This window comes from Leptodactylus fuscus, chromosome 2, assembly GCF_031893055.1.
Source record: "Leptodactylus fuscus isolate aLepFus1 chromosome 2, aLepFus1.hap2, whole genome shotgun sequence".
NCBI lineage: Eukaryota > Metazoa > Chordata > Amphibia > Anura > Leptodactylidae > Leptodactylus > Leptodactylus fuscus.
This window is the reverse complement of record NC_134266.1, coordinates 215,239,741-215,261,961: the sequence shown is the minus strand read 5'-3', so window position 1 is coordinate 215,261,961 and position 22,221 is coordinate 215,239,741. Positions and strand designations below refer to the sequence as shown.

At 42.5% G+C, this 22,221-nt stretch overlaps 1 protein-coding gene across 1 annotated transcript in view; it reads right to left on the bottom strand.

Moving 5' to 3' along the window:
* ACVR1B (activin A receptor type 1B) overlaps positions 1-21,456 on the bottom strand; it is a 35,275-nt gene extending 13,819 nt beyond the window's left edge. The window contains exon 1 of the mRNA XM_075265500.1: positions 21,287-21,456. Coding sequence (XP_075121601.1) covers positions 21,287-21,362 — 76 coding nt within the window. The 5' untranslated portion in view covers positions 21,363-21,456. The remainder of the gene's footprint in view (positions 1-21,286) is intronic.
* Between the last annotated feature and the right edge of the window lie 765 nt (positions 21,457-22,221).

Sequence of the window (22,221 nt, the reverse complement as noted above, 5' to 3'; positions counted from 1 at the left end):
TGTATCCGTGAGTGTCAGTATGGGAGGGTGGGGTAAGCAGGACTCTTATTGTCTTCTCGTAGGAGTCCTGTCAAGACTTTACTCTGCTTTTCATTCAGAAATCCTGATTCAAACCATATAAACCTATATATCACAAAGCTTGTCTTCTCTCCATTCATCATACCCTGCTCTCAGAGCAAAAAAACATTACAAGCTCACTTTAAAGGTAACTATACTTATTATACAGTCCTATGAAAAAGTTTGGACACCCCTATTAATCTTAATCATTTTTAGTTCTAAATATTTTGGTATTTGCAACAGCCATTTCAGTTTGTTATATCTAATAACTGATGGACACAGTAATATTTCAGGATTGAAATGAGGTTTATTGTACTAACAGAAAATGCGCAATATGCATTAAACCAAAATTTGACCGGTGCAAAAGTATGGGCACCTCAACAGAAAAGTGACATTAATATTTAGTACATCCTCCTTTTGCAAAGATAACAGCCTCTAGTCGCTTCCTGTAGCTTTTAATCAGTTCCTGGATCCTGGATAAAGGTATTTTGGACAAACAATTCAAGTTCAGTTAAGTTAGATGGTCGCCGAGCATGGACAGCCCGCTTCAAATCATCCCACAGATGTTCAATGATATTCAGGTCTGGGGACTGGGATGGCCATTCCAGAACATTGTAATTGTTCCTCTGCATGAATGCCTGAGGATTTGGAGCGGTGTTTTGGATCATTGTCTTGCTGAAATATCCATCCCCGGCGTAACTTCAACTTCGTCACTGATTCTTGAACATTATTCTCAAGAATCTGCTGATACTGAGTGGAATCCATGCGACCCTCAACTTTAACAAGATTCCCGATGCCGGCATTGGCCACACAGCCCCAAAGCATGATGGAACCTCCACCAAATTTTACAGTGGGTAGCATGTGTTTTTCTTGGAATGCTGTTTCTTTTTGGACGCCATGCATAACGCCTTTTTTTTTTATAACCAAACAACTCAATTTTTGTTTCCAAAATGAAGCTGCCTTGTCCAAATGTGCTTTTTCATACCTCAGGCAACTCTATTTGTGGCGTACGTGCAGAAACGGCTTCTTTCTCATCACTCTCCCATACAGCTTCTATTTGTGCAAAGTGCGCTGTATAGTTGACCGATGCACAGTGACACCATCTGCAGCAAGATGATGCTGCAGCTCTTTGGAGGTGGTCTGTGGATTGTCCTTGACTGTTCTCACCATTCTTCTTCTCTGCCTTTCTGATATTTTTCTTGGCCTGCCACTTCTGGGCTTAAGAAGAACTGTCCCTGTGGTCTTCCATTTCCTTACTATGTTCCTCACAGTGGAAACTGACAGGTTAAATGTCTGAGACAACTTTTTGTATCCTTCCCCTGAACAACTATGTTGAACAATCTTTGTTTTCAGATCATTTGAGAGTTGTTTTGAGTAGCCCATGATGCCACTCTTCAGAGGAGATTCAAATAGGAGATCAACTTGCAATTGGCCACCTTAAATACCTTTTCTTATGATTGGATACATCTGGCTATGAAGTTCAAAGCTCACTGAGGTTACAAAACCAATTTTGTGCTTCAGTAAGTCAGTAAAAAGTAGTTAGGGGAATTCAAATCAATAAAATGATAAGGGTGCCCATACTTTTGCACCGGTCAAATTTTGGTTTAATGCATATTGCGCATTTTCTGTTAGTACAATAAACCTCATTTCAATCCTGAAATATTACTGTGTCCATCAGTTATTAGATATATCAAACTGAAATGGCTGTTGCAAACACCAAAATATTTAGAACAAAAAATGATTAAGATTAATAGGGGTGCCCAAACTTTTTCATAGGACTGTATGCCAGTTGTCCAAATCCACTGCTTTTAGTTAGACAGAGCTGGCTATCTTAGGAGTATAGGAGTATTCAGATTGTCCTCTGGAAGGCAGACATTAGGGAAAAAGAAAGGATAAGGCATGCTTGTCTTGCTGGAGATAAGTCTCAGCCAGCAGTGCTGCTGTAAGCGCACGCACATCTGATCAAGCGTGCAAGTGCATCGGAGAGTAGGAAGACATAGCTGTTGGCCAAGGGCATAAGTGAAGCCAAGCATGTATATTATGTTCCTGCAGTTCATAGGAATAAAATGTAGTATTTTTGGTGAATAGTGAGCAATGGAAATGACACAGACTTCTTGGCCTATTTAGGGAAATGAGTAAATCACTAACATGGTATTTCCTGCGCAAGAAACATTTATCAAGTAGTGAACATTGTGATAAGGCTTATAATCCGTGTGTGCTTACCAAAAGGATTGCATAACATCAAGTCAGTTTACTGGAAATATGCCGGATCATATTTCCCATCAAGGAGTCCCAACCACTTTACATTGATGAAATCCTGCCGGCAGATAGACAAGGCGATGCTATTTCCTAATATGTTACTATAGGCTAAACAAGCACAGATCTATTCTTGTATGTTAGAGAGCTGTGTAGTACTGGATGTAAGGCGCATATCCAATAACTGGTATATTACTTCTTATAACAACCGAAAAAAAATAAACTGGGGAATTTTTATTTATTGCACACCTAACACAAATTGAACCACGTGCCCAAACTAAAAATTTCTGACAGTAAGGAGAAAAAACGCCAAATAGTCTATAAATATTTCATCATGTGTCGCACTACTTGTCAGTCTTTATTCATTTGTATTTATTTAGGTTTCAGGCACCCAGGTAGTTGTATGGTACTTCTCCAATGCAAGCAATGCTTCTGAGAAAACCCCATTAACACAAGGCTACTGACTACCATATGGCTGTAAGTGGACGCACACGCTTTTCATGCGACCGCCCCTCACACTTGAATCCTCCTCAGACCTCTACAAAGACAAATCACAACCTAAAAAAAGGTTTGCAACAACAATGCCGAGTGCAATATGGTTTTCCCATTAATACACTTTTGGGCTAAGGTTCCACGTAGCGAGTTTCAGCCCAAAAAAAAAAAAAAGCTGTGGAAAAGACAGTGGTAGAAACGCATAGCATTTTTTACGCAACGTTTTTTTCACAGAAAGTCCGCAGAGTTTTTGCCTCTATTATACCTTGTGGGGAAGGTAGCTCGGTAGAAGCAGTGGTGCGGACCCAAACAGTCAAAGACAGGGACACGAAATACGCAGCAAAGAGGTTTATTTAGAAAAACAGGAAGATAAATAAACCTTGACTTCAGGCACAAATGAGCAAAACAAAATACAGCCTTCCCTTCAAGCAAAAACAAAATAAGAATCCTGCTCGTCCGAGCGACTAACTAAATAAATAAATAATAACCTAACTATAAGTGTGGCTTACTATCAGCCACACAAACAAAACAAGGACAAGATTGTCTCACCGGACTCAGGATTACAGGACAGATCCATACACCTCCTCTCAATCCCTGGATCTGTAGCCTTGTTCTGGCCCAGTAATGAGCCAAGGATCTACACCTGTGCTGAGGCCTACTCAAGACCAGCACTGGACCACACATAGGTCAGAAACCTGCAGCTGATATAGCGCGATTCCAGCACTCTGCCTGTCGCCTTCTCACAACCTATATAGAAAACGCCAGAGTTTCTGTAGGTATAATTGACATGTTGCGATTTACAAAAACGCAAGCCCACAGGACTCCGTTGCACCTTATATGGTAAAGGTGGCGGTGTGGTTTTCTGTGGCACCACAAATGTGCGGTAAGCTTTTAGTTATCTTGTTTCTTTCAGAGCCAGTCACTGCTGTCCATTCTGCCAAAGCTAAAAAAAATCCTGCAAAAAGCACAGTGTGAACTAGGCAAAACACAGTTAACAAGGAGCCAACTTCTGAACTTATTTATATCCTATGTAACATGACACAGCCTCAGTCCAGCCAGAGGAGCTACACAACTTATACTGTAGAGCACACACTAAATCTGATCTCTAAAAAGTGAAATGTACTCTATGAAGAAATATATAGTAAAAGACATCACTATTGTATCCTGTAAGTATAGTAGAAGAAAGAGCCTTTTAAAGCGGTCTGTAAAAATACTCACCTATGCTCTTCTGAAAATATGAAAGTTTTTTTTTTTTTTGTTTGGCACCAAGGTACACAGTGGTCAAGCCCCCTCTGTCTAACGTAAAGATCAGCAGCAGAATTAGGCCTGTTTGACATCTGCGGTCTGTATTCCATTTGGGGAATAATGAATGCAATAAAAGCACACGGACCCTATAGACCAGGGGTAGGGAACCTTTGGCTCTCCAGCTGCTGTGAAACTACAACTCCCAGCATGCTCCATTCACTTCCATGGGAGTTCCCAGAACAGCAGAGCCAGTATGCATGCTGGGAGTTGTAGTTTTGCAACAGCTGGAGAGCCGTACGTTCCCTACCCCTGCTATAGACTATAATGGTGTCTGTGTTTTCCGCACAAATCATGTGGAGAGAAAAGCACTTCAAGAACTACTTTCCTTTCCACAAGATTAGGGCGGACACTGCACGGAAAACACATGAACCCCATTATAGTCTATGGGTCCGTGTTCTTTCATTGCTCACTACTTTTTAATGCGTTCGGTAGTCCGTTCGGAGATGTCCACCAGCGGACGCCCTGAACGGAAAACTGAACGCAGATGTGAACTGGGCTTTACTTCTAATAACACGACTGCATGCAAACAATCCTTTGCACATCTATAGCAGGCTACGCATGGCACTATATCCCTGCCTTAGGGTATGTAAACACCAGATGTATGTTTAGCAGATCAGGCGCTGAGGAACTGTAAAGTACAAAGATGTGCACAAAAAAAATCCACACAACATACTGAAATGTATAACAGGTGTTCCACAGCACGCCAATTTAAAGGGGTATCTCAAGGATCATATTCCGACTTATAGCTGAAGTTCTGTTTGACAGAGATAGCTAGATTGTTTACAACTGGTTGCCTAGATCAAAGTCCTGCTAACAGGACTTCTATATTCTCTTTTGTCGCTGCATATGGATTTCAGTCTTACTGACAAGGGCTACATAGGCTTCTTGGAGTAGTGCACCTGCTATATGTGTCTGTAAATCCAGAGATAACTGTATAAAGCAAGCAGGAGCTCAGTGCAAGATTTTTAAGTGCCAAACCCTGCAACAAGTCTAATAACGACAGACAATATGGAAATTTCTTGCAGCAATCACTTTATGTTACGGCAAAACAGACAGGATAACAATAGCAGATAAAATCCCCTAAGATACAACCCCTTGGTCATCATTACATTCAATAACAATAGATGTCACAACTTATCTACCTCCTTTTCCCTACACAAAGCACATGTAGAAAGCTCTCACATACACTTCAATGAGTCAGCTCTAAACTAGTTCCAGCTATGTCCATGAGACTACTGTAAAGCAGATGACAAATCTATTAAAGGGGTTTTCCCATCTCAGTTTTTCAGCCGCTTTACCTGCTGTCTTCTCACTTCCTGAATTTCTCCCCTACTCCTTGCTGAACAGGACACTATAAAGTATCACAATACTTATGCAGATCAAATAATATGCACATGAATGGACTTGGTGTTATCTGTTTGTTTACATAAAGAGATAACAGACAGGACTTTATCAGCAAACTGCAATTGGCTGAACTGATTCTCCTGCACAGCTGTGGCTAACAGTGAGTGACATCACTTGTCCTATATCAAAGATCCGTGGTTATGGAAACGCTGTTAAAACAATGGGAGGAATAAGTTCACATAGCAGGAAAACAAAGCAGCATTGCAAAAGCAATATATGTAGGAAAAGTTTTCAATTTACACACGCTACCAGTTTAGATAGGATCCTTGAGAAGGGACAACCCCTTTAACAGGACAGAGGAAAAGATTATGCAAGATGTCATCCACAATAATAATATACTATCATAGTCTATTATACTGTACATCACATGACCCTATGATCAGTTAGGATGCCTTCAGTGCTGAAGGGTAACACTTCCAATCCTAAATCACAAAGGGTATATATAGCAAACGCAAAGTAAATGATACAGGTAATGAACATACAGTACTCTTCACAATCATCCCTATGGCTGAATGTGCCATTTATCTAAAGTTGTTAACAATGACACTGAAGAGAAAAGTTTAAGGATAAATGTAATTTATTACTACCATATCAATCAATAGCCCTCTAGACATAAAAAAAAAAACTGCAAAAAAAAATCTCCTCCAATATAAAAGACATTCCTGCTGGGTGGTAAGCCGCCTCCGAAATGCCATTTAATTCACAAGTATAAAGTTTGCATTCAAAGATAATAATAAAAGACAGAGAGGCTTCTTGCCGGCGTGTCAGGATGCATCTTCGCGACACGTTTCTACTTGTCTAATATTTATTGTGAAGCGTGAAGTGGAGAGTTTTTATCCTCCAGGACATCTCGCAGCACATCAGCTCAGTTCAGACACTTGGCTGTGAATAAAGCCGATTCTACAAGGAAAGAAGGGACAGATTTCAATGCCTTCTACTGTCCCCATCACAACTGAAGAAGATGTGGGGGATGAGAGCAGATTTTATGAGTGGTAAGAAACAGAAATGAACATGAAGTCAAATTTCTTGAACAGTGTGAGATGAAGTAACATTCTACACGCTGGTTCACATTCATTAATTATGGTCGTCAGGTTTTTCCCAGTATATGTTAGTAATGAAGCTTGCTGTGCTATGACTAACGTGTTATAATACACTCCGGTAACGTTACGGAGTAAAGAGTCATTGCATCAATGAGAACCTGAAAAACACAAGGATATGCCATATACACCCAGCAGCCACTTTACTAGGAACACCTGCTTGTTAATGCCGACATCTGCGGGGGTGGGGGGACATATCATTTAAGAATCATTTTTTGACATAGAAAAGGAACATTTTTTGGACAATGGTGAATAAGTACACACAAAACATTGAGTCTTTTCACACAGTTTCAACCCCTCACATGAAGTGTGCATCGCATGTTTGGAGGCCACTAAAGTCCGACAAATAGATTTTAATTTACACCATTTCATGGATTATGCCATAGTGTGCAAAAGTTATAGGGATTCTGTCAACAGTAAATTGGTAATAAACCTATTCCCAATAACTTGTGGAAGAGATTCCACAATTTCCAAATGTGTCACTGTTACCCCTCGTTCACATCTGCGTTGGTATTCCGTTCGGGAAAATCCACATGTGGACCACTGAATGGAATACGGAAACGCAATGGCAAGTGGTGTGCAGTAAAAGCACACGGACCCCACAGACTATAATGGGGTCCGTGTGCTTGCCGCACGCACGAATCATGTGGACAGGAAAGTAGATTGAGAACTACTTTCCTATCCGCATGTTCTATGATCTGAGATCTGGTGGCAAGCACGCGGATCCCATTAACGCCTGCAATTGCATTTGGTATTCCGTTTGGGGGTTCCCCATGCGAACTCTTCCGGACGGAATACAAATGCAGATGTGAACCAACTCTTACTCCTACAACAGGATAGCGTCTGACCGCTGGGACTGCCTGGACCGACTGCTATCAACAGCAGCCCAAAAGAAGAGAACGGTGCACCAGCACTTCACTTACAGGGAGGGTTCAGGGGGACACTTTTTGGAGAACAGGATCTTTATTGCGGGGTCCAAAACGCCACAATACATTTTTTTTTTTTTTTTTTTTTTTTTATGTAGCTTGTGAGCCCCACATAGAGCACACAATGTACATTTTTCCCTATCAGTATGTCTTTTTTTTAGAATATGGGATGTAAATCCATACAAACACGGGGAGAACATACAAACTCCTTGCAGATGGTTTTTTGCCCATGGCGGGATTTGAACACCAGGACTCCAGCGCTGCAAGGCTGCAGTGCTAACCACTGAGCCACCGTGTGGCCCCCTCCACAATACATTTTTCTTATAGTTACATGTACAAAGTCTGTGGAAAATGTATCTTTTAATGGTTGACCTTTAACAAATACCATTCCCACACCGCTCGTGTCTACAGGAGACTTCTAACATGTCTAATCTCTAATGAACAGAATTATTTCCAACAGGAAGAACCAGAGCTAAAGTTTAAGACGCCCACAAGTTCACAGCACACATGTTGACTCATTCTGTTGTGTTCAAGGTGTTCACAGTGCCACTTCAGTGCCACTCACTTAGAATATACTGACTGAATTGGTAGGGTGGGCAGAGCACTATGACCTGGCCCCATCATGTGGAGGATGAAGTAATTCCCTTTCCGTTGCGGTAAAGTTATAAATGTTGGAAAACATAAAATGTTGTATGCAAATTATCCTAAGTAGCCATGAGGGTGAGGATAGCTTCAGCTGGGCATGATCTCCTTCACTGCCCCCTAACTCCCTGACATCATGAGGAAGAGGTCAGCCATGTCCAAGAGGTGGGAATAGTTAGTAGAAAATGTGACTAAGCTGAAGCTGTCCTCGCCCCTAAGGGCTTGTTCACACGGGGGGCGGATTCTGGCACCAAGAGTGACGCAGGGAGCCGCATCACTCTAGGGTCAAAACCCGCCTGCCACGACAGTCGCGGTTTTCCCCTCCGGATTTGGCTCAAATGAATGGGCCGACCCCAGAGGTTGCTGCCGCCAGGCGGAAGCTGCAGCCCAGCGAGCCGTGGAATCCGCCTGAAGAAAGGACAGCTCGCTTATTTTTTCTGCTAGTGACATGTTGCCGCTAGCGGAAAAAAGAATGCTAGTGGTCTCTATAGACCACCATTGTATGGAGGCGGATTTTGAGGCGAAATCTGCTGTCAAAATCCGCCTCCTTGCCCCCGTGTGAACTAGCCCTTAGAATAATTTAACGGGATTCTAACATTAAAATCACATTTTTTGTAGATCACACATAGGAATAACCTTAAGAAAGGCTATTCTTCCTCTACCTTTAGATATCTTCTCTGCTCTGCCCGAGGCCTACAAGTTTGAACCCAGCGCTGGAAGACGACGAGCAGAGAGGCCGTTCCTGAAGAAGATTGAGGCGGTGCTGGAAAGTTCTCTCGCAGCATTGGGGGCACCCCCAGTGCTGCGAGAGAACTCATTTGCATACAGACGAACACCGGGATTTCAACCGAATGGCGGCCCGCAGAAGATATCTAAAGGTTGAAGAAGAATAGCCTTTCTTAAGGTTATTCCGAAGTGTGATCTACAAAACATGTGATTTTAATGGTAGAATCCCTTTAAATATGACTTTTTAAGATTCCAAACATTTATAAGCATGGGTTCACATCTGCGCCAGATGCTCTGTTGAAGACTCTGTCACAAAAAATGCCAAAAATTTTTGGAGAGAAAAGTCCTGCACAGGAGCGTTTTCTCTCCACCACCTTCAATTTGAAAATGGTAGACCCCATTATAGTCAATGAGGTCCGCTAGCAGCTGCTGCTTTAGCAGTCTGGAGACACTCAAAATGGTTTTGTGAGACAGATGTAGACTGAGAGGCCACAGATTGAGCTCCCTGATGTAATAAGTTATATACTGTATTTCACGATTTTCTAGATCACTGAAGACTGGATAGCATTTTCCACGTTAAATGGATCACACCTATACAGTATGTTAACAGTATCCTTCCTATAGATTTGTAACCCCTTTTGGGAGGCCACTTTTTACATACAGAGTTAAATTACAGCAAATTTTCATTACACAGAAATAAGTGCACTGCTGCGGTGCTGTATACCCTGCGGAAGACCAACACTGCAATGGACTCTCACCAGTGACAACGACTAGGTCTGTAAGCTTTTCAACCTATGAATGTAGATAAGACTCCCATTTTCTGACAGTAACCAAGTACATTAAGAACAGTGATCCTAGGCATATTATTTCTAAGTCCAAGTGTGACTGACCAATTCATGCACATCAGACTGCGGCGTGGCTTCAAAGAGGACCTCACAAGCTGCCAGTGTGAATGCGCAGATGTACAATATACAGAGAGTTTGTTATACATTCACTGAATAGTCTTTTCTAGCTTTGGCTGGCGGAAAACATTTCTTTCTATCTACATATTGTCTGGGCCTTCTTTATTTTCAACCTCTACCCATTACTTTAGAGAGGTTGCACAATACATTTGTGCTCTGGAAAAGCGCCTGCATTCTTTCCCCGGTGAGGTATGAGCTGTAACAATAGTGGCGTGCATTGAGCGCTCTGTGATGTTACGTGATTCCAGCAGACAGGTTTTCTGCTAAAATGAGACGAACATTTACAAACATAACACCATTAACCCTTGGTATTCAGACCCCCTCCCTTCCCCACCCATCCAAATGTGGTTTACTTCTGTGTAAACAGAAGATAAAAGTACAAGAAATTATATTAGAATTTTTTTTCTTTCTTACTCTGTTTACACCTTTAGGGAGCATTCACACGATGTAACGCTCCGCTGATCCTGAACGTAAAATTCGTTCAGAACGAGCGTGTAACAAGCAGCTCCCTTTGATTTGAATGGATGCCGGCATACACGCGTATTACATTAAAAGCAATAGGAGGAAAAAGCCGCCCATTGATTTCAATGGGTAGCGCGCGTATGCTGGCACCCATTCAAATCAATGGGAGCTGCTTGTTACGCGCTCATTATGAACAAATTTTACGTTCAGAATGAGCGGAGCGTCACATCGTGTGAATGCTCCCTAAGCTTGAATCCATCAATAAAAACAATACGGATTTGACTCATTCACAAAGACCCTTTCTGAAAAGGAGGTGGCCTGGTGATTAGATATCAGATGTATGGTGGAAAGTAGTCATGTATTTTATCAAGACCATTCACGTAAAACTGAATTTACATAGTATTTTTTTTTTTTAAAGGTAAAAAGTGCCGCAGCCACATAATACTTTAAAATCCACAGCAAGAGAAATTTTTTTTTTTTTAATTTAAAGTGTAACAAAATGAAAACAAAAAGTACATCATAAAATGCTTAGGATAAGGCCCTACGTTCCAAAAACTCAGCTTTTTAAGCCAAAGCCACGAGTGGATTGAGCACAAGGTAGACATATAGGAACATCCTATATATTTCCTATTCCTTTTGTAGCCAATATTGGCTTTAGCTCAAAAAAACGCAGCAAAACCTGGAACAAAAAAAAGCTGCATTTCTGCAACGTGGGGCCTTAGCCTTAAGGAGTGAAAAACATAATTCTCCAGCAGATAGGATATAAACTGAACTAGATCAGATCTTTTTGGGACACAACAAGTATTTCATTCATCCAAACCCTTCCTGCTTTCTTATTTGTAAAACTCTGCCAAAAAATACAATATAGACAAGATGGGACAAATCCCAGAAGGGAAATCAAATCAGATCTTTACTGCTAGAAACTAACTTTTGGAATTGATGTCTCATTTTATGGCTCCTAAAGGTCCCCCAACAAATTAAAAGAAAAGTCTGCCAAACCTCCCAGATTTCAACAAGACTACATTATGTGTACGAGATCCTGCGGGGTGAATGACAGATCAGGCAATGAACTAGCGTGGTGGTGCGGTATAGGCATAGATGGGACCAATCTTTGACTGACTTAATTATATTTAAAAAATTATTAATATTGCATAATTAATTAGATGCATAATTTGTTCCAGATTTAAATTTGAATCAGAGGATTTTTACTACTTCTGGCTGACCGTGGTTGTCAGCCATTTACAAAGGAGTCTGAGTTGGTTTGGCCTACTGACTCCACAGCCCTCTCCCAATCCTTTTGTTCTCCCTGGAGATGGAGAGATCCGTGGCTGCGGCCTATCCATTGTGAACAAATACATACTTGGTCGAACTGAGGTCTAATTCACATCTGCGTTCAGAATTCTGTTCAGGGAAAAGTGCAAGCTGCACTGTTCTCTTAGCACATTTCGTGCGGAAGCATTATAGTCCATGTAGTTGGTGTGGTTTCTTAGCCATCCGCTTTTCATTGCGTTTGGTATTGCGTTTGTGGGGTCCCCAAGCGGACTACCCGAAAGGGATACCGAACAAAGGTGTGAACCAGGCCTGAGTGTGTATGTGTACAAAAAAAAAAAAAAAAAAAAAAGACAGAAGGAAGAGCTGCCAGTCAAATGTTTGGCAAACAACTACCAAACTTGTATGGGCACCCTAAAACTTCACCCAATCAAGCTCAGATTTCCTGCCACAGATTTCAGGGTTTTTTTGTTTTGTTTTGTTTGTTTTTTTACATACCATGTATACCAGCCATTTTCCCTGAGAAGTCCTATAATATTGGTCAGAGGGTGTTACCAGTAGAAACAAGCGGCTATAGACAGACTGCTTAAGGGCAGGGCTATTGAAACATTACATAGAGCACTGAGCGTATTTCTGCTGCAGCAAGCTTCATCCCAATCAGATATTAGTCAGACTTTAGAGGGCCGATGAGGAAAAAATGAACAGAGTTGGATAATATAACAAAATCCTTCTAGTACATTTATTTTAGACTTTTTACATTTAGTTGAATACTAAATGACCATTGTTTAAGAAGTATAAAGGCCTTTCATAAAATCTGAGCTAGTAAAATGTGGCCTAGAATGTAGTACCGGATTACACCTTCAACGTGCTGGTGACGAATGTAACATTAGCCAAAACTAATTGCTTTGCCTGCAGCCTGACTCGGCCTGGAATATATTTCAGCAGACCCTTTGCATGCCCATCAATCTCTCAGCACTAGCATGTTGGCATAAGCCAAATAAATAGACGGCTCATACTGTAGATGTACAATTCATAAATACATGAAACAATAGGTTACTGATCAGCCGTGATACATGAGCTACAGTATATCAACACAAACAAACAGGAGATCATCGATAGCTCCTGCTATATAGCAATAAGCATTGTCGCATCCTAGAATAGATCGCCTTTGTTTTCAATAACATCAGCAAAATAATTAAAGATTGCGGCGAGGTTCATAGGTGTTTATTGTAATTACATTGCAGGTAACATTGCTGACATTGCGGCACAGGCTGGATATTCTGCAACAGGAAATTACGCTGCATTAGTTTGCATGTTTACCTTTTATGTCCTATCCACATATCAACAGAGCCAATACATCAAGCGCTGATCAATGACTGAAATGGATACACCAAGGCAAGAACGTTCCTCTCTGCGTGCTCTTATGCACCAGGGAGCGGTCTGGCCAGACGTGTCTGTGGGACAGGAATCAGCAGACAGGAGACTGAAGATGGTATGCGAGATAAGCCTATACATCAAGCCACATTTAGAGAACATACCACATACACATGCCTTAAATAGGAACTGCTCTTGCATTCAGTCTGCAGTTACTGTACTCCAGTAAATCACAATACACAAGTAAACATCTGCCCTCCAGATTCCAGCCAACTTCTAGTCAATAGATCATGGCTGTGTGTCTGCTCTGCCTATGAAACCCAACCTTCAGGGACCTGTTTTGACATGTTTGAACGTCAGGTTTCCAGACAAAGAATGGGCGCTTTGTTCTGCTAAGTTATGGAGTATGGTATTTATGGTAAGAGGAATATCGCCCTTAGCAAGTGAGCATGAAAGACATGCAGGTGCTACTCCAGTCTCGACACCAGATAGGCGGCCTCATTAAACCAGACGATTGCAGGTGCACCCCATATGACCCTAAAAAACCTCGGCAAATTGAAAGAATTAACATTATTGTTCTGCCTAGGCACAAGGCATTTATAACAAGAAAAATCAAACCGAGCTGATGGCTCGGAGCGTTCTGCGCTCGCTTTCTGCCATTTATTCACATTGCCTGGGACCTGAGGCCTAGTATATCAGTAGGAGCCAGTAACACCAGGATGTACTGCCAAAATCACATCATAGTGGAAGTACATTTATAACCTTAAACAGGCTGAAAAGAGTTTCCTGGACTTGTAAGGCTGATAACCTATCCTTTAGATAGGATCCTGGATCTTCAATTGACGACCTGAGGAACCAGTGGAGTCCAACACTTAGGTCCCCCATGTGAAGTGACAGCCACAATCTGAATACTGCTTCACAGGCAATGAGACTTCACATGGCCAGTTTACAGCTCAGTCCCATTCAAGTGAATGGGGCTCGGATACAATACAAAGCACAGCCACTATACAATGTACAATGCGGTGCATGGTTTCCAGTGTTGAGGTTGCAGTGCTTGTCCAACTGCTGCAGTCTCTTGAAACAGCTGATCTGATGGGGCCTACAAATGTCGGACTCAGTCGAATCTCAATCACCTTTTCAAAGTATACAAGGCAAGAACCTAGTCACTTGAATTGAAAAATTGATCATTTATACATAGGCATTTTATTAAAACGTGAAAAAGTTCTAGTCTCCTCTTTTACAGAAAACTAGGAGAGGTAAATGAGGTCCTAAAGCGTACCTCTAAAGGGCGTGAAAGCAATACAGAAAAATATATTAATAAAGTCTCACCTTGAAAATCGGTGGCTACAATGTGCTAAATACAGTGAAAAGTTCACAGTCCATCAATAGTGGGTCAGCATACTAGGAACTCATGTCATGTGTCAAAGACATATCTACTTGTATTTTTGTAAGAATATATAATAAATGTCATTTTATGTACATGACTACTATGTAATGGAGCTGCTGAGTGACTACATTTGATGTACACGGTCTTGTGAAAATCCTTCAGGGTCACCTGCATTCAGATGAAGAACTGAAGCTGTATATTTATACCTACTGCCATGCTGTACGTCTGGCTCACAGTTCTAGTCTATTTAGTTTCTTCTTTTGCAAACAGGAGGTAAACTGGGATATAGAATAACAGGTATTATATATGATCGACTCATGACATTTCTATAGAGCAGTAATGAAAGAAAAATCCACTTTTGCTATCTTTGCTCCCTCTACTGCGGGTCTCTTAAGACGTTATAGGCATTTATTAGTCAGAATCTGAAGGCAAAGGGAAATATCTAATTATTTTCTTCTCATTTCTAGTGAATTTTATCCATTTATATATTTATTGATTTATGTTGCAAATAAAATTTACCTGAGACCTCTCCTGATGTGCCTTTATCATTTTTATATCATCATTCAATCATTCGTATAAGTATTGCTATTCCACATTAAAGGGGGCTCTATCAGCAAAATTATGTTGTATGAGCCCCCCATATATACGTGAATAGCTTTTAAAAAGGCTAGTCAGGCAATGCCAATTTTATTTTAACCCCCCCCCCCCCCCCGTTTTAAAATAATACCCTAAAAACGATTATTCAAATGATATTTACCGTGCACAGTGGGTGGTCGTGCACGGTCGGATGTCATCTTGCTGTCATGCCTTCCTCTCCTTTCAGCGACACCCTCCTGTCCTTATTCTTCCATGCCTTGATCTTCTGTTCTCCTGGTGGGTTATGTTCAAATCCCGCGCATGCGCAGTATCGCTCACTCCGGTGCGCTTCTGCGCACGCTCCAGTGCCATTTTTGTTGTAGTTCTAAACACCCCTTAGAACTACGCGAGCATGCTGCGCATATGCAGCACGCTTGCAAATTTCTTCATTCCGGAAGAAAAGAATATCGAGGCCTGGAAGAGCGAGGACAGGAGGGCGTCGCTGGTAGAAGAAAGAAGAGGAAGGAGTGACAGCAAGATGACGTCCGACAGCGCACGACCGCCCACGGGTAAGTATCATTTGAATAATCATTTTTAGGGTATTATCTTAAAACGGGGGAGGGGGCAAAATAAGATTAGCAGGGCCTGAATAACCTTTTTAAAGGCTATTCAGGCATATGTGGGGCTCATACAGCATAATTTTGCTGAGAGAGCCCTTTAAAGAATTCTTGAGCATCTCTTAGAGCACAGTGTAGTGCTGTTCCTCTGCTGTTCCTCCTAGAACTGTTTGAATAAACTGACAACTGGGTGTTACCAATCACGTTCTAAGGGGGACGTATTCCTATATAGTACTGTGCTGTCAGACTGTGTGGGGACACACCCCAAAGTTACCAATTTATTCAGAAATTTGTAATGGCCATAAGAGGAAATGCAATACACAGTCACAATATGACAAACACATGAAAACACTACAGCAAACATGTCATGAGAGCAGCAGCCAAACAAACTCAGTAAACCCTCAAAACCAATAGAGACATCAAAGGCCTCACATCCTTCCTAGGTACCAGCTCTGCAGATATTATCATGGATCCTGTTCATACCCGAAGCTAAACAAGAGAATGTAAATAGCCTAAACACCACTTCTCATCAGATTTTATGAACATTTCCAGTCTGCAATCTTTTTAAATATGTTGTCATGTGTGCAACACCATGCCGTATACTGGAAACTGAACACTACCTTCATATGTAGAAAAAAAAACTACCAAAATTTACCAGACCCTGAGCTTATGCACACGGCTGTGAAGGTTTTCACTGCAAGCACACTGATCCATTCATTTCCATGGCCCCATACACACGCCTGTGTAGTATCACGAACCCGGGGCAATGTTCAGGAACGGTCCTATTCCTGTCTCTGGTTCACCGAGAGTAGTGAATGGGGATGTGGAGGCATGGGCAGCACAGGATGTCATCCATATGCTGTCCATGCCGTTTAATCACAGTCATGTGCATGTAGCCTTAGGCTTCGTTCACATGTCTGTTTTCCGTGGATATGTGATGTCCATGTTAACCAGGGACAGCACATGACCCTGTTTTTTCATCCTTTCCCATACTTTTCTATGGTTTTTCACAAGCCCACAAACTTTAATGGGCATCTGTGGTCTGCAAAACAGGGAGTCTCCGAACGACCATCTACACGTACCCAATAAAATCATTAGGTGCGCATTAAGTCCACTATTAACACAGACATCATAAATCCCCTAGAACAAACCATCATATGTATAAGGTGCTGTCAGACAATCACAAGTATCTATGGGAAAAACTCAAAGATCAATATTAGTTTTTCTTAGACAGTTTCACTCCACACGGTCACTTCCAGAAGGCCCAGTTCACACTTTACATTTTTGTAGCACAGGAATGAAGACTCACACTCATTAAGCATACTCCTACTGCCAGTACACTCAACAAGTAAGCCTTTTACACGTGGATGGGAATCAGAAACAATTATCTTGAATATATTGCAATGTTGTCAAAAATCAGGTTTTATACCTGAAGCCCAATGCCTGGACCAATTATTAGAAAAGAGGGCTATAAATCTTATCAGCGACTTGGTTATTTCTCTGGCTCCAGAACACTACCTCCCCATTCGAGGAGCAGGCTGCTGCTAATACGAAGGTATACTCCTACATATCTTGGCAGAACACATTTAAGTAAAATCTAACAGAATGTTTATTTAATGACATTTCACAATGCCTAACTATTAACACTTCTTGCGTTGCGTTGTATGTGCCTTAGATACCAGTTTAATATTTCAGGAAATGAGAATGTTGTTTTGCAGTGGATGGCAATGAGCAATTACTGCCTCACCAACATTAAAAGCCAGCCATATACCAGGGCTGACTGCTCGTCTGGCTGACAGCTATGTCTCTGGACCACACTGTCAACATGCACACTTGGCTCTGCCAGTCATTCATGTTAATAAGGAAACAACTGCTAACAGAATCTCCTGGCAGCAGCATGAAAGAAAGAATCGGGCAAGCAGAAATCTAGCATGCCCCATTACTCTTTCTGCTGACATCTGACACAGCTATCCATTTCTTATATTGAAATTCAAAATATAGGCAAAATACAAAAATATATCCAATTCTACCAATCCACTGGGGATTGTTGGGATACTCTTAAAGAGGACCTTCCATGGGTTTGGGCACAGGCAGTTCTATATACAGCTGGAAAGCCGACAGTGCGCTGAATTCAGCGCACTTTCGGCTTTCCCGATCTGTGCCCCGGGTAAAGAGCTAGTGGTGCCGGTACTGTAGCTCTTTACAGTCAGAAGGGCGTTCCTGACAGTAGAAATCCCAGTTTTCTTTGGTATGCAAATGAGTTCTCTTGCAGCACTGGCCGCTTACACAGCTTACTGAGTAAGCAGCCATTTTCTTGTGGCCGCTGGCATGCGCAGTCAGCTCTTCCCAAGGCCTGGAAGGTTGAAACCCAGGACGGAAGAAGATACAGGGAGAGGGCGTTCCAGAAGAAGATAGAGGCGTCGCTGGAGAGTTCTCTTGCAGCATTGCGGACGCCCCAGTGCTGCTTGAGTGCTGGGGCCCACCCCCAGTGCTGCAAGAGAACTCATTTGCATACTGAAGAAAACCGGGATTTCTACCAAACTGCGGCGCAGAGAAGACTTCTAAAGGTAGGAGAAGAATAGCCTTTCTTAAGTCTATTCCTACGTGTTAGTCAGAAAAAAAAAGGTCCCTTTAAGAATGGAAGCCATGAGAGTACAGCCTTACATCTCTATGCAGAAGCATGTAAACTATTGTTCCCTGTTATTTCGCCATTATTTTAGCATGGGAATAGATGAAACGGAGGAATACCAGCAATGGATGCTCCAAAGATTACTTCTCTTTCTTTAGTTCAGCTCCTTTTACTTGTACCAGGATGCGTTACAATACCAGACATATCACTGCTGTTTTCATAGTCCCTTACAAATCCTTGCACTTGAAGCAAATTGCCCTGGGCATACACTTTTTTATTTTTTGGAAAATGACAACAACCAGCATTGAAAAGGTTGTATCTGATTTCAAAATGTACAAATCCCATAGGGAAGAGGGGGGGGGGGCTTTACATTTATGTACATTTAAAGGGATAAAAAAAAAAAGTGTAACTGTGATATCTTAAAAGCCTGGTATGACAGCTGCGAAAATGTGTCTGTCTGCTCTGGCCTTAGCTGGGATCCATCATCAAAATTAAGTCTCAAATTGCTGTAGGCAGCCTGATCTCATGGCCAACCCATGTAATGCTGTCAAGTATCAGCTACTAGAGCACTAAGTGCGGTTTAAAGGGAAGGCAGACAACAGAATATCTGATTTTAAGGATAAGCACCTGCTACAATCATTTTTATGTAAAATCCCAGCAAAGGATGCCACATTTACAAGCACACCCAGCATTCTAATATATGTATTTTAGTATACTCATATAAGGAGCTAGCACACACACAGTGCTTCTTATTGGCAGTAAAATATAGTACCACACTGTTCAATATTTTCACTGTCCACATATAGATATAACAGCAAATTCCTGATAATAGTTCAGCAGATCACCAACCACCCATGTAAACATACATTACACAGAAGACATTGTGAAAATTAAGAGATCAATCGCTACATTGTATCAGGCTAATTATATCCTACAAAACATCCCTGACAGTATACCGTATGTTGGCGCCATATAACTGGAACATATGGGAATACACTTGTTTACACACAGCGAATAGGATTTCTTTCCCTTTGCAAATACAAGTAAGGTCACGTTGTATCAAATCAGGAGAGTGAAATTCACTCAATCTGACATCCAGTAGATTAGGAATTTCTATAAAACATATTTCATTAAAGAAAAGAACTTTAAATGAATACTGGATAAAACTAAAACACCATTACACCTCAGGAGGGGACAGTCTCTTTAGAGTTCTGTCACTTTCAGGGGTCTTCTTCATACATCAGTGTACAAATAATGCTGAAATCTCACAAGTGGTAGCAATTAGTTTATATTGGACCTTCGTTTTGTTTTTCTGGATATTCTCTGCCCTTACTGTGACATTTTATATAGCTATGACTATACTATGACGATCCTATACTTCAGAACATTTGATAATCTGCTGACTATAAAGTACGTTCAGTAAACTCAGACCACAAAAAAATAAAGGGCAATCTTTGTATAATTAAAGGGAGTGTGATACCAGTACATTGGTTAGCAACCTAACCACAGTATCATGTAGAGGCGATTCTATAGTTTCTATCCAAGCCTCTGTTATTCAGCTTTGAAGCCCTAATTTCATGTAAATCGCCAAATTATTTACATGTAAATAAGGAGGAAATAAGGAGGAAATTGCTTTGGGTCTATTTCTTAGCTGACCTGGCCTCGAGTCTCAGCACTTTACTCCCCACTTGCATATGAATACAACAGTGATGTACATGAAAATGGGGCTTCTAGGCTGAATAACAGAGGTATCTTTAGAATTGCAGAATCGCCTCTATAAGGTGCTGGGGTTAGGTTTAGAAACAATTTACTGCTAAGACTCTGTTTAATCCACGTCTCAAAAACCAATAAAAACACCGATGACAGAAATGACTTTGCACATGGCATACAGCAGTGATATATTCTGTAACAAACAAGGGGCCCAGCAATACTTGCTCTGAAAACCCAGTACAAGACTTTTTGTAAACTAAGACTGCCAGTATCCATTTATTCATCACTCACTAATTCAGAAAATCTAACCAGGCTTTGGTTTAAATTCAACAGAATAAATATAGTTTACACTGAAAATAATTGTCAGACACACGGATATCACCAGGTCAGAATATTAGATAAAAGATTAGCACCAATAAAGCTCATACAATACCATCCACATTGTTTACTATCACCCACATCCCACCCTCACTGCCTGCTGTCCCCCTCCCCTGCCATCCACACAGTTTGTGATTATTCTTCCATTTATCAGCTAAACTGCCTACTGCCCCTCTCCCATACACCATCTGGCTGCTGCCATGCACACCGCTTGCTACCCCTCTACCATATATCATCCCCTCTGCCCCTCTCTTACACACTATATACACTGCCTGCTGCCCCTTTTCCATATACACTACCTGCTACCCCTCTACCATCCCCTCTGCCCCTCTCTTACACACTATATACACTACCTGCTGCCCCTTTTCCATACACACTACCTGCTACCCCTCTACCATCCCCTCTGCCCCTCTCTTACACACTATATACACTACCTGCTGCCCCTTTTCCATACACCATCCACACTACCTGCTACCCCTCTCCCATATTCCCTCCCCTCTGCCCCTCTCCCATACATACTGCTTGCTACCACTCTCCCATACACTATCCCCTCTCTCAAACATCCACACTACCTGCTGCCCCTCTCCCATATTCCCTCCCCTCTTCCTGCTGCCCCTCTCCCATACATACTGCCTGCTCCCCCTCTGCCATACACCATCCCCCTATACCTGCTGCCCCTCTGATATGCCATCCCCTCTGCCATTCCATTCATACTGCCTGCTGCCCCTCTCCCATACACCATCCCCTATGCCATTCCATCCACGCTGCCTGCTCCCTCCTTATACAAACAGCAGTCCCTCTCGATCTCATCTATCACGTCCAGCTTCTGCTCACAACATCAGCCATTACTATAGCCCATGCAGCCCAGCCGTCAGCACTCAATCATGTATGCACTGTGTATGTATAGGTAACCTCCTCCTCCCCTTCCTCAATGTCTGCACTCTCCACCTCCTCCCGTTCTCCGCGGACACCAGGCTTCTGTACGCCCGGAACCATACATAAAGCCCCTTCACTCACCATTTGTCAGACTAGGGCCGCCACTGAGAAGAAGGATGTTGATGGTGACGATGAAAAAGGCCGGCAGCTCCGCCATAGTAACCACCGCACAGCGACCACTAACTGCGCGACCACAAGCGATCCAGACAGAGCAGCACTACGGGAGCGCGCCGCACAGCGCGGCCTCCTTCCAGCCGTGGAACGCAAAGTCTGCGTCCCACGCCTCTTTACTACTGAGCTCCACCCACAGCCGTAGGGGAAAACAGCGGATGCCCATTGGTCACACGTTATGCCCCGCCCACTCCAGCCAGTTTGTGGGAGGAGCAGTGATGACGTCAGTTGAAGAATCTTTTGTTTCGACTCGATGGGTTGCGCGTATTCGGGTCGTGTGTGGAACGCGCCTTAAAGGGGCAGTGCTACCTGGTGTTGGCTGTTTGCCGGCATTTAATAAAGCGCCTGTCTGTCTGGGCCCTGCCTGCAAATAGATACATGCCCGAGTCTCCTGCACAGGGGCGCCTGAGGCCACCCGACAAAGCAGCGACCCCCTCTGCTGAAGGGACAGCGCTCCCCCTTCAGTCGTGCCGCTCAGCTGTGGCCCTCCCCCGCCTCTCACTACCGCTATGGTCCTTGTTGTTTTAGTATGGTCGGTCGTCTGTTTGAGGCGGTAACGTGTAAACAGCTACCTGCTGTGTTGTGAGCAGAGCCCCCGCCTCACTGAGGAGCCCATTACAGGGGCCTAGAGACTAAGAGCTCTTGTGGAAGATAAAAAGGAGGGAAGTAAAGAAAAAACATCACACTGTGCCCGCAGCTAGCAACACATTCACATTGGATGGTTCAAGTTGTGCGACTTCTGTGTCCAAAGGAAAGTCTCGTGTAGGGGCCATATGGCAGATACTACAAGGCTGTGTTCACACTGTGCTCTGTGGTGAATAGAGAACCCCCCAGGCATCACCCCC